Source organism: Pelodiscus sinensis, chromosome 11 (genome assembly GCF_052426305.1).
Source record: "Pelodiscus sinensis isolate ZL-2025 chromosome 11, ASM5242630v1, whole genome shotgun sequence".
NCBI lineage: Eukaryota > Metazoa > Chordata > Testudines > Trionychidae > Pelodiscus > Pelodiscus sinensis.
In genome coordinates this window covers 14314687-14328422 of record NC_143062.1, presented here as the reverse complement: position 1 = coordinate 14328422, position 13736 = coordinate 14314687, and the positions used below count along the sequence as shown (strand labels likewise).

General features: G+C 47.5%; 1 protein-coding gene across 2 annotated transcripts in view; it reads right to left on the bottom strand.

Annotated features, from left to right (window-relative positions):
- The window catches only part of LOC102448256 (sodium- and chloride-dependent GABA transporter 3), a 275725-nt gene that overhangs the window by 201450 nt on the left and 60539 nt on the right, over positions 1 to 13736 (bottom strand). For both annotated transcript variants that reach the window (XM_075939327.2, XM_075939326.2), the window contains exon 6: positions 10237 to 10369. In XM_075939327.2, coding sequence (XP_075795442.1) covers positions 10237 to 10369 — 133 coding nt within the window. The remainder of the gene's footprint in view (positions 1 to 10236; positions 10370 to 13736) is intronic.

Below are 13736 nucleotides of genomic sequence, written 5' to 3'. Positions count from 1 at the left end.
ACCTGGTTTCTGTAAAGGGAACTCATGCCTCACTAATCTACTACAATTCTTTGGGGGGGGGGGCAACAAGCGCGTGGACAAGGAGAATCCAGTACAAATGGTGTACTTAGATTTCAAGAAAGCCTTTGACGAAGTCCCTCACCAAAGGCTCTTAAGCAAAGGAAGCTGTCATGGTTTAAGAGGGATAACTGGTTAAAAGATAGGAAACAAAGGGTAGGAATAAATACTCAGTTTTCAGACTGGAGAGAGGTGTTCCTCTGAAGTCTGTACTGGGACCAATCCTACTCAACACATTTATAAATGATATAAGGGGTAAACAGTGAAGTGGCAAAATTTGCAGATGATACCAAACTGCTCAAGATAGTTAAGAATGAAGAAGACTGTGAAGAGCTTCTAAAGGATCTCACAAAACTAGGTGACTGGGCAACAAAAGGACAGATGAATTTGAATGTCTATAAATGCATATTGGAAAACATAATCCCAAGAATATGTATAAAATGATGGGGACTAAATTAGCTATTACCACTCATGAGAGAGAGATCTTGGAGTCATTGTGGATAGTTCTCTGAAAACATCTATTCAATGTGCAGTAGCAGTAAAAAAGCATTAAAAGAGAGATAGAGAATAAGACAAAGTATTTCTTCTCATACTGCACAGTCAACCGGTGGAATTCTTTGCCCGAGGATGTTGTGAAGACCAGAACTTTATCTAGCTCTTTTCTGAGCCCTTTAAATTCACAATGGTTAGGTACATCAATGGCTGTTAGCCAGGATTGATTGGAATGGTGTCCCTAGCCTTTGTTTGTCAGAGGCTGAAAATGGGTACAGTGGAGGAATCACGTATTTTGTTCATTCCCTCCGGGGTATCTGGCATTGGCCTCTGTTGGAAGACAGGTTACTGCGCTAGACAGACCTTTCGTTTAACCCAGTATGGCCAGTGTTATGTTCTTATGGGTGTGTTGATCATTGGTTTAGCAATTTAGTATTTCGCTGATCATATGATTTATTGCCTTTTAGTTGGTAAGCCCAGTAATTAAAATAATCAATAATAAATCAAAACAAAAAATTGAGACATTAGCCAACCCAACAACAAGCAAACTGATATGGTATTAGTATCTAAAACTGAGATCCTCCACTGTCAAAGCCTTGATAGGCGCTACACTAGCGCTCCGCTAGTTCGAACTTAATTCGAACTAGCGGAGCGCTTAGTTCGAACTAGGTAAACCTCATTCTACAAGGACTAAGCCTAGTTCGAATTTACAAGTTCGAATTAAGGGGTGTGTAGCCCCTTAATTTGAACTAGTGGGAGGCTAACCCTCCCCAGCTTTCCCTGGTGGCCACTCTGGCCAACACCAGGAAAACTCTATTTCCCCCCTCCCGGCCCCGGAGCCCTTAAAGGGGCACGGGCTGGCTACGGTGCCCATGCCAGGTGCAAGCCTGCCAGCACCCAGCCAGCAGACCCTGCACCTGGCACGGCTCAAGCCAGCCACCCGATGCCCCCCAGCCCTCTCCCTCTTCCCGGGACCAGGCTGGCGGCTCCCGGGAGCTTGCCCAGAACCGCAAGAGGCGGGTACCCGCCTGGTCTAGTGCGGACATCGTGGACCTCGTCCATGACCTCTGCACTAGGCACAGGAAAGTGGCCGTCTAGGGCAGGACAGCTGCCAACCTGGCCACCCAGGAGCAGGTTTGCATGAAAATCAAGGTGGTCTACTGAGACCCCCGACCCTGAGCCCTGAGCTTACAATGGCTGTACTGGGTCAGACCAAATGTCCATCTAGCCCAGTAGCCTGTCTGCCGACAGCGGCCAACCCTAGGGACTCTGGAGGGGATGGACCGAAGACAGTGACCAAGCCATTTGTCTCGTGCCATCCCTCTCCAGCCTTCCACAAACTTTGGGCAGGGACACCACTCCTACCCCCTGGCTAATACCACTCCATGGACCCAACCTCCATGACTTTATCTCACTTCTCTTTACGCTCTGTTCTAGTTCTAGCCTTCACAGCCTCCTGCAGCAAGGAGTTCCACAGGTTGAATCTTTGCTTTGTGAAGAACAACTTTCTGTTACTAGTTTGAAGCCTGCTACCCATTCATTTCCTTTGGTGTCCTCTAATCCTTGTATTATGGGAACTAATGAAGAACTTTTCTTGATGCACCCTTTCCACCCCACTCATGCTTTTATAGACCTCTATCCTATCCCCCCTCAGTCTCCTCTTTTCTAAACTGAAAAGTCCCAGTCTCTTTAGCCTCTCTTCATATGGAAGTCCCAGTCTCTTTAGCCTCTCTTCATATGGGACCTCTTCCATACCTCTGATCATTTTAGTTGCCCTCCCCTCTCCCAGCCTCTTTCTTCCCCTCTCCCACCTCCTTTTCCCAGTCTCCCCGAGTTTTGTTCAATAAAGAGAGATTCTATTTTTGACCACACGTTTTCTTTATTTTGTACATCAGGAAGGGGGGCTAGGGAGGGGTAAGTGGAAGGAGGTGCGGGAGAAATGGGTCACGAGCCCCCGATGGGGAGGACTAGGCTGGCTCTGCAGGCTTCTGGGGGTGGAACCTCTCCTGCAGCCCCCCAATTGCCACCTCTCCTCAGATGGCAGCCTGCGGCAAGTGCAGCCGGTCTGATGGCCGAGTGCTGTGATGTGCCCAGTGTGGGCACTCAGGGCACTCCAAGCCAGGACTGCTTTGCAAGCGGGGCACCCCTGAGAACTGTCTGTCCAGGGTGGAGGTCGGGTCCCTTTAAGCACAGCCCTCGGCTAGCCTGAGGCAGCAGCTCCACGCTCTTAAGTCCTCATCTGATGCCCTGCTGGCACTGCTTCCGGCCATCCTTAACCCCGGTTCAAGGTCTACTTAATGTGGACATGCTAGTTCGAATTAGCAAAACGCTAATTCGAACTAGTTTTTTAGTCTGGATGCGTTAGTTCGAATTAGCGCTGTAGTGTAGACATACCCTATGAGAACAGGAAGGACTCTCCCAAGAGACAGAAGCTAGGCTGATGGAAAATACTGCCATATCTCTACCCAGAAAGATAATGAGCAAATCAGTTTGCAAACATCTTGAAGATAAAGTGATACGGTGATAATAAACAGTCAGCATGTATTTGTCAAGAACAAACCAACCAAATAGCTTTCTTTGACAGAGTAACCAGTCTTGTGCATGTGGGGAAGAGGTAGACATGATACACCTTGCCTTTAGTAAAGCTTTTGATACCATCTCACATGACCTTCTCATAAAAAAAACGAGAAAATATAACTTATAAGATGGTGCAAAATTGGTTGAAAACTATTTCTTGAAAGCCACTCGCCAGCCCTGCACTGCACATGAGCAAGAGCCGCATTGCGCTTGCACGCGCCGCCGATAAATGGGGCGCGCGGATGAAATCTACTCGCCACGGGTGAGTAGATTCTATAGTTTGTCAAGCCCTGACCATAAGCAATACATAAGTAGTAAATCTTCCATTCTACTGTGTATGGATTAGGACTCAACTGGAGTATTGTGTTCAGGTTTAAGCAGCACATTTCAGGAAAAATGTGGACAAACTGGAGAAAGTCCAGAGAAGAGCAAGAGAAATGATTAAAGGTCTAGAAAACATGACCTATGCGGTAAGATTAAAAACAAATGGGTTTGTTTAGTCTGGAAAAAGATTGAGAGGGGACAATATAGCAGCTTTCAAGTACATAAAAGGTTGTTACAAGGAAGAGGGAGGTAAATTGTTCTTCTTGATGATAGGACAAGAAGCAATGAGCTTTAAATTACAACAAGGGAGGTTTAGGTTGGATATTAAGAAAAGCTTCTCGTCAGGGTGGTTAACCACTGGAATTAATTACCTTGGGAAGCTGTAGGATCTCCATCATTAGAGATTTTTAAGAGCAGGTTAGAAAAACACCTGTCAGAGACAGTCTAGGTTAGGCTGGGCAATAATTTTTGGCCGGGGTGGAGCCTAAAAAGAGAAGCTTTTCTGTTACCAATCAGCTGATTCATTCACAAGTTAAATCATAATGATGAGGCTGGGATGCTACAGTCAAGAATGCCTCCAAATGAAGGACTAGTGCAATTTAAGATGCGCTGGAGTCCTCTCCTCCCACTGTGATGTGTTACCGGCCTTCCCATAGATGAAATAGCCTCAGACAGCTCTCTCCTACCATGTTCCCATTGGGCTTTTGCAACATGCGGATTACCTTTTTGGCAAGGGTGTGTGGTTCTCTATTGAAAGATGTGTGAAATTAAGAAAAGTTCAGTGAAACTCCACTGCACTGGATGGGAACTGTAGCTAGGCAAGCCGTCCAGTAGAGGAAGCATCATTTTGACTGGGATCTGGCCCGTAGAGGCCCTTTTGCCCACCCCCGGCCTAGGTAATACTTAGACCCTCCATGAAGGCAAGGGACTGGACTAGATGGTCTCTTTTGACCCATCATTATTGACCGAACTTGGAAGCATTCTAAATTTTTCCAGCATGTTTGGATAATGCACAAGTTTAGGTCAGTTACTAAACATGAAAGATCTTCGAAAGAAACTACTGAAACACCATTCCTCTGTGATCCCTAATCTATAGCACCATTACGTTGTGCCTACAGCAGCACATTATTGTGGTGTACCAATGTGGTCAACCAGTTAGTGAGGCAGTCAGAAGACATACCCCTATGTCAAAAGAACAAACAATTCTTAGAGGGCTGAAATCCTTCACCTATCCCAATGGGCCAAAAGACTTGCCAGGCTCTTCAGCAAGGCTCATAGAAGGGGCGAGGCCTCAGACAGAATGGGGGCTGGGGCTATCCTTCCCCAGGAAGACCTCAGCATTGCCCAGAGTGTACTGAGCAGTACTCTGGCAACGATTTAAAGGGCTCAGGGTATGTCTACACTACAAAGTTAATTCAAACTAACAGACGTTAGTTCGAATTAACTTTGATAGGCGCTACACATACAAACCGCTAGTTCGAACTTAATTCGAACTAGCGGAGCGCTTAATTCGAACTAGGCAAACCTCATTCTATGAGGACTAACGCCTAGTTTGAATTAACTAGTTCGAATTAAGGGCTGTGTAGCGACTAAATTCAAACTAGTGGGAGGCTAGCCCTCCCCAGCTTTCCCTGGTGGCCACTCTGGGCACCACCAGGGAAACTCTTCTGTCCCCCTCCCGGCCCCGGAGCCCTTAAAGGGGCACGGTTTGGCTACGGTGCCCATACCAGGTGCAAGCCTGCCAGCACCCAGCCAGCAGACCCTGCACCTGGCACGGCACGAGCCAGCCACCTGCTGCCACCCAGCCCTCTGCCTTTTCCTGGGACCAGCCTGGCAGCTCCCAGGAGCCTGCCCGGGGCCGCAAGAGGCGGGCGCCCGCCTGGTCTAGTGCGAACATCGTGGACCTCATCCACGATGTCCGCCCTAGGCACAGGAAAGTGGCCATCTAGGGCAGGAGAGCTGCCAGCCTGGCCACCCAGGAGCAGGTTTGCATGAAAATCAAGGTGGTCCACTGAGACCCCCGACCCTGAGCCCTGAGCTTAGAACATAAGAACATAAGAATGGCCGTACTGGGCCAGAACAAAGTTCCATCTAGCCCAGTAGCCTGTCTGCCAACAGCGGCCAACACTAGGTACCCTGGAGGGGATGGACTGAAGACAATGACCAAGCCATTTGTCTCGTGCCATCCATCTCCAGCCTTCCACAAACAGAGGCCAGGGACACCATTTCTACCCCATAGCTAATACCACTCAATGGACCCAACCTCCATGACTTTATCTAACTTCTCTTTAAACTCTACAGCCATGCTGTAGATGCCCTAAAACCTAGTACTCCTGAGGAAATTGCAGTGCTAACCTGCTGCTGCATAAATGGAAAGAGACCCTAAAACACAGCTAAAAACTGTTTTGCGCAAAAAAGCCCCGATGGTGAAAATGGCAATTGGGGCTTTCTTGTGCAAAACTGCGTCTAGATTGGCATGGACGCTTTTCTGCAAAAAGACGCTCTTTTCCGCAAATGCTTTTAAAGGAAAAACTTTTCCGTTAAAAGCATTTGCGGAAAATCATGCCAGTCTAGACGTAGCCCTATGTGTGCCTACTTGTTTTTCCACTTAGCACCAATAATGAGTGTTGTGAGTCTTTAATAAGCCTGTCCTCCTAATTCCTAGAGAACTCTAGCTTAAAATTTTTTGTTTGGTTTGGTATGATTGCTTTGTTTCAGGATGAGATTTTTAAAGTCATTAGGAGATATGGATGTTCAATTCCCATTGCTACCCAATATCTTTGTAATGGCTATTTGCTCAGTTAACAGGTTATCAAAACATTTCAACTGAATAGAAAAGACACAACTATTCACTGGGTTATCATCAGAATGACCCTCCTACACCCATCTCACCCTAAACCTGCTTATCAAAATGTCTCCTAAATAAAACAATTTTTTGCTTCTGCATATTAGAATTACTTCTTCCTTTGCTACTGTGCTCCAGAATATATCTCAATATTAGAACAGCTTTCTTTTCTCTTGAGTTAGACTAATTGTTTTCACAGTTTAACTTTGAGATCCATCCATTTCTGGAGATGTAAAGGAAGCTAAAGGAACATACCCTGGCATGTGTAGGAAAAATTATAGACTGGAGAGATGAAAAACTCTTCTCTGAGTTCACCTAAGCCTTCTCCCTGCCAGTCCATGTCTGTTCCCTACAATATATACCACGTCACTCTGGCAGGTTCCAGTCCTCTGTCCGGTCTGAGAGCCTGAGACGCTCCCAGAGGGTGTCTGGCTGCTCCCCGCTGGGACAGGATCCAGGCCCCTGGATGGGTCATTCTCTTCCAGCTGGGCAATCAACTGGGCCTTGGTTACTTTCCCCACGGGCAGGCCTCTCTCTCTGCACAGCCTGCCAAGGTCTGCCCTCAGGAGTTGGGTGTAGGCCATCTCCCTGCCAGTCCCCACGGTGTAGACTCATGGATCTAGTGCACACCTGGCCCTAAGGTCCTTGCTTCTACTGCGCCTTGACACTCACTGCTGGAAGCTCCATCCACCATTCCTCACTATCCGTCTGTTATGTAGTGCTTCAGGCCTTATTTCATGCACAATCTCACCCACGCCAGATGGCTTCCTTAAGCTGGGAAGAGATGCCTCGGTTGCACAGTTAGCAGTCTTGTTCTGGCTTTTGAGACACTATATGGTATCACAAGTTCTCATCTAACCGGTCAGCACCCTTGAGTCTTTTCCAGTATGGACATAACTCCCCATATTTCAAAATAATAAGCAAAGCATCCACACTACCAAGCCTGTTATTTTGAAACTAGCCAATTAGCCCATCATAAGATGGGATTTTCAGGTCTCTCCTCCACGTCAGTCTTCTCTCCTGGGCCTCTGGATTCTCGCTCCGTCTTTCTTTCTCTCTCTCTCTCTCTCTCTGTCTCTCTCTCTCTCCTCCTCCTCCTCATCCTTCTACTGCCTCCCCTCCCTCTCTCTCAGTTCTCCTCCACCTCCTGCCTCTCTCTCTGTCTCTCTCTTTCTCTTCTTCTCCCCCTCCTGCCTCTCACTCGGGGGACCGCGGAGCCCAAACGGCTGCAGAAGTCAGCCGAGTGATACGGCGGGAGGTGAAGGGGGGCGGGGCAGTGACAATCACAGCCAGGGGACGGGGCCTGGAGCCGCTGTCACGCCGCTTGTCACCGTCCTGCCCCCCTTCGCCTCCCACCGTGGTACTCTGCTGACTTCTGCGCCACTCAGCTGGGCCGCCGCGGGGCAGCAAGTGGCGCAAGCGGCTGTTGGGCCCCGCACTCCCCATGCAGCACGGGCCGCCCAGAGGGAACAGCCAGCATTTCAGGCAACAGCGCCGCCCAGAGGGAACAGCCAGCATTTCAGGCAACAGCACCCCCCCAGAGGGAACAGCCAGCATTTCAGGCAACAGCGCCACCCAGAGGGAACAGCCAGCATTTCAGGCAACAGCGCCCCCCCAGAGGGAACAGCCGGTATTTCAGGCAACAGCGCCCCCCCAGAGGGAACAGCCGGCATTTCCGGCAACAGCGCCGCCCAGAGGGAACAGCCAGTATTTCAGGCAACAGCGCCGCCCAGAGGGAACAGCCAGCATTTCAGGCAACAGCGCCGCCCAGAGGGAATAGCCAGCATTTCGGCGTTACAGACTCTCAGACACTAGGCTACTATATATATGATAAGGAGCTGGTTATTTTGAAATAACAACTCCTGTTTCTGAAGAGGAATAAGCTTATTTCAAAATAGTTATTTGAGGAGTTATTATTTTGAAATAACCTGGTAGTGTAGACATAACCTAAGACTGCTTTCTACATTTCTTCCTCCCACCTGATATCTGTCTTAAGGATTTTGTTATTTCGAAAAGTGTTAGACAGCATGTTATAAAATTGAATTCATCTGGAAAAATGAAAACTGTGTTTCTAAATCATGTAGGTATCTTTCTTCTATTTCTTTTATCACTGATGCTTGGAGCACCTTCCAATTTAAGACCAAATTGAGAACTTGAATGCTGTTTGCCATATCCCTCTTAAAATCCAGCCAAGCCTTGCATCTGAGATTCAGAATTTGGCAGTGGTGTCATTTATGATTTTCATGAAGCAAAGGTCTAGTCTGGAATACAGTGTTTAGGAGAGACCATGGCTTGCACTTTCTCACACAAAACAGAACTAGCAAAAGGAAAGAGGGATGTGATTATCCATTGCCTGCACCTTGTTTTGACATTTACACCAGTGCAAGGTGGATGTAAAATGCTACCTGGAATGAGCTTGGCCATCTCCTGAGTACCCTCTCACAGTCTGAGATAGCTCTGTGGTATCCTGCCTCAGTTTCCCTTCACTCACACTCCTCAGTAACTTCTACAAAGGCTTGCGTCCAATAACACCATTCTTCTTGGGATTCAGTCTATTAACAAACATAAAATAAACTGAAAAATAAAGTCGTTCACCCTAGTCTCCTGCTGGGCAGAAACTTTCCACCCTGACATTCATCTTTCTATTCTCACAGCATTTCTGAGCCTGAAGTCTGGATTTCTTTGCCTTCTTCACAAGCTTCCTTCCCCACTGGTGTCTTCATCTTGCTGACTCAGGAATCTGCAGGAGCCTTCTTACTCTCTCCAATGTTTACAGGAATCTGCCAGGAACCATCTGCAGCACTTTCTCTCTCCAGGTTTCTCCCTTAGCTACCGCAGGCCCAAAGGTGAAAGTAAGCCAGTGAACCCCAGTGTGCCTCTCTAGCAAGAAGGAACCAGCGGGTTGGGGCACTCGGCTGCAGGAGGAGGAACTGCGCACTTCCAGTCAGGCTCCTGCGGCTCTTCTGCAGGCTGCCTTGCTAAGCAACAGGCAGCCATGCAGGAAAGGGATAGCTGGGAGAGAGGCCCACTCACCAGTCCAAGTCAGTCCCAGCCCCGGACCCTTCCAGGGCACCATTTAGTTAGAGCAGGAGGAGCTGAATCTCCCCCATCAGATTTGCACCAGGACTCTGCTTGGCTCTTCCCCTTCCCATCACTGGCAGTCCTCTCCCTCTGGCGTTGTAGGGTGCAGACAAGTTGTGCACTTCCCTGTCATTCCCTGTTAGCTCCAGGAAGGAAAGAGGAAGCAGCTCTGGTATGAATCGAGGGGGAGGAGGGCCTTCAGCCCCTCCTACCCTACAGGCACACCCATCCCCTAGGCTCACATACACCAACCCCCTGTCCTGAGCCCCCACTCCTCCAGTCCCAACTCTGACTCCTGAATATCTCCCCATCCCAACCCCTCCCCTGAGCCCCTCCTCACTCTCAAACCTGATTCCTGCACTCCCACAAACACCCCAACCTGACTCCTGAACACCATACACCCCAGCCTCTTGCCTTGAGCCCCCCACACCTCCAAGCCCTGCCTCCTGCTTCCCACATTCTCACCTCCTGCTATTCCCCAACACTCTGTCTTGAGCCCTCCCACACTCCATCCCACCCTTAACATTTCTTACAGGTACTGACATATTGCAACACCACCCCTCAACCTCCTGCCTGAGGCTCCTCGCAGGGGGATTGCAATACAACAGTACCTATAAGAAATTTATTACTTTCACCCTAGTAGAAGGTGTTATTGGATAACCTGACCCAAAGGCGTAAATGACATCACACGGCACAGGATAGGTGAAAATCAAGCCCCACACATTGACAGATTTCTTTTTTAGAGGAGGAAAGTCTTTTCCCTTTCCTCCTTTCCAGGCAAGTACTCCTAGTTTTCACATATATTCTGATACTGCAAGTCCTGTAGTGCCTCAGACGACACAGAGCATTTTCAGTCTTACCTTTCCAGTTGACTTTGTTCCTTTCCAAATGCAAAAGTAGCAGATAGTCCAAGCAGCAAGAAGACACAATGCTAATTCCCAGCGGAGATTTCCAATATGTTCAATTCCATCAGATATGGCTAATACCCTGCGTCTACAAAAAAATTGTGATAGTGAAATACTAGAATATTAGCAAAACTATGAACAAAATAATTGTACAACATTTGGGTAAAAGAAAGGCTGCTCCAATTCAACACATAACTGGCAACTGTCTACTGAAAATACACCTTGCTGAGAAAGACAGGTTTAGAAGCAGTTACATGCAATGCGATTCCTACCTCTCATTGCTGTTATTATAATGTATCGCAGTAGCATCAAGCAGCCCCAACCTAGCCCACACCCATGCATCAAGCACTATACCAACATAGGCTAGTAGTCTTCATGGTGAGTTCTTCTGGCAGAAAAATATTCTAATGAAATTGTGACTTATGTTAATGAGTCCCTCATTAGCATATTTTCTGCCAGAAGAACTCGGAGTGAAGACGAAGCCATAGTGACAGAGAGCTTCTGCCTAGAACGGCTTCCAGTCTAAATAGTCAAGTCAGACAAAGGCTGGGAAAAAGCAGTATCATTTTCCCCATTTTGTAGATGGGAAACGGAAAGAAAGCAAATAGCTTGTCCAAGTTCATACAGGAAACCAGTGCCAGAACCACAAATTGAATCTAAGTCTCCTAAATCTCGGTGCAGTACTTTAGCCCCAGGACCACACCTTCCCCCACATCCTACTCTCTGGCCACTTTAGAATTACTTTCTTATATTGGGAATGCAGCTGTTCTTTTTATGTGCTTTGATTTTCAGTATCAACAATGGAACAATATTCCAACAATAATGGAATCACAAATGTGAATTCTCTGTTTGCCAGCTCCCTGTAAATAAAACATAACATTCTGTGATGACCTGAATAAGGAGGTTATGAGTAGGAACAAGAATTGCTTTCTGCTCAACTGATCCATTTATGAATCCCTTTAAGGGATTTCATCTCCTTTTAAAATTAAGAGAGCATCTATGGGGAATTAAAAGACATTTCTAAAGGAAGCTGAATTTACCAGGGCAGTCGAGAGGCTTACTATAGAAGTGTCTCAATTTAGCAGTTGAGATTAATTTAAAATGGCATTTTGTATTAATTACATAACCATAGATACCACAGTGTTTAGTGAACTCTAAACTGCTTCTTGCAAGTAATTAGCCATGTGCCCTGGAGAATAATTGCTCTCAATCACTTAGGTCCCTTTTAAATTTCCATTGATTCTGGCCACAGAAACAATATGGGGTTCTGCAGCTTGTTGTATGTGATGTAAAACTGGAATGATCTTGGAGTATCAGGGCCAGGGAGATTAAATTTGCCAAGTGGAAAGGAATGGACTATTCACAGACTAACGTTTTTCGTTTTTCTATGTATACCTCTTGTCTCCTGCCCTAAAACTTCTACGCATTGTACTCAACCAAACTTCACTGGGGGATCTGTATTCAATGTTATTTGCTATCTCAGAGACACAGGTCACACATTAGCCTACCTCTCAGTGGCACTGTGAAGATTCATTAGCTAACATTCATAAGTATTCTCATTTCCTGTGGTTAAAGACGCTAGATACAATGTATTATTATTAATTTTAATTACTGTCAGTAAAATCAGCAAGCCCCAGTCATCAATGGGCAGGACCGACACTGAGTCTCTTTTCCCCCCCCCCACCACACACACACAATAGATGGCAGCTCCTGCCCCGAGTGATACCTCTGCTTCTCCTAGCCCCGTCCCTTCCATCCTCAGAAGTGGGAGACAAGATGCTGGAGCCAAGTACTGGGTCAGGTGCTATGGTTGGGGAGACAAAAGCCTATCCAAGCTCTCACCCATCCCACCCCTTACACTGCTGCAGTGTGTGGTATTTCAAGTGCAGCATTATACTGCTATTACTGCTGCTGCCACCACTTTGATAACAAAGTGGACTTGGCTTTTTAGAATATTCCTATTTAGTTATTTTGGCACACCAACAAAATTTTCCTGAGGCACTCAAGAGAGAGAAGGGAAATGGCAATTTTTATAATTCACCTAGGTTTTAATGGAGTTTTTGGAGTTCAAGAAAAGTAAATGTTCCAGGGCTTTCTCCCTGCTGAATTTTAAAGTCTTGATGAAAACAAAGTTTGAAATTCTCAGAAAACTTGCAAGGACTTTCATACTGGAAAATAAAAACAAGGAGCCTGGTGCCACTTTAAAGACCAATCATTTTATTACAATGGTTACAATGGTTAGTCTTTAAGGGTATGTCTACACTACAGTGTTATTTCAAAATAGCTTATTTCAAAATAACGTGTCTACACATGAAATAGCGCGTCCTCACTGAGTGGACTTTGAATCGCATTTAAGGCTGGCCGGAACCAGTTCTGGCAGCACACCAGGTAAGGACTTACTGTGTGGGGCTGCTGCCTGAGGCTATCTGAGGTCTGTGCTTCAACGGACCCTCCCTGGACAGCCAGTTCTCAGCTTTCCCTGCTTCCTTGTCTACCTTGATGAGAGACAGCAAAGCATTTTGTCTCTGCGTGCCCTGGTTGTCCTTACTCGGGACACCACAGCACTCTGCAACCTGGAGCCAGAGCTTCTCTTGGATGCGTTGCTGTGCGCCTGGCTGCACTTTCTGCAGGCTGCCATCTAGGAGGTCCATCAGGGGGCTGTCAGTATCCAGGAGGCCCTGAAGGAGAGCTTCCAACCTAAGAGCCTCCCTGGTCTGCCCCATGGGGACTTGTGCCTCATTCTTCCCTTACGTCCTTCCACTTACCCCTCCCTAGCCCCCCTTCCTGATGTCAAATAAAATACACGTATTTTCATAAACACAAACTCTCTTTATTTAACAAAACTGGTGGGGGGGGGAATGAAACTCTGGTCAGACTGAGGAAAGGAGGCAGGAGAGGGGAGGAGGAAACCTGGGAGGAGGGAGCTGGAAGGGGTAAGCAAGGGGAAGAAGGGAGAGGGGAAGCACAGGGTTCAGGGTTGGGGGTCTCGCTGGACCAACTTGATTGTCATGCAAACCTGCTCCTGGGTTCACATGTGGCCTTTGGTGGCCAGGCTGGCAGCTATCCTGCCACAGACAGCCACATTCCTCCATCTAGTGTGGAGATCATGGATGTTGGGGGAACCCCCCCCCCCAACCTGAATAAGGTCCATGATCTCCATCTTGGACCTGTCAGGCTCCTGGGGAGTGGTGGAGGGCTGGCTGCCAGCGGCTTGCTGGCTCATATTTTGGGGCCACTGGGTCAGGGGCAGTGACTGCTGGCTCTGGGCTGGCAGGCTTGGAGCTGGCATAGGCACAGTGGCCAGAGTCTACCCCTTTCAGAGCTCTGGGACGGAGGGAGGGAGAGGAGTGTTCTTGGTTGAAGCTGGGGTGGCCACCAGGGCACCCTGGGAAGGCTGGAAACCCCCTATTTCGAAATAAGTGTCTATACAGCACTTATTTCAAAATAGCTATTTC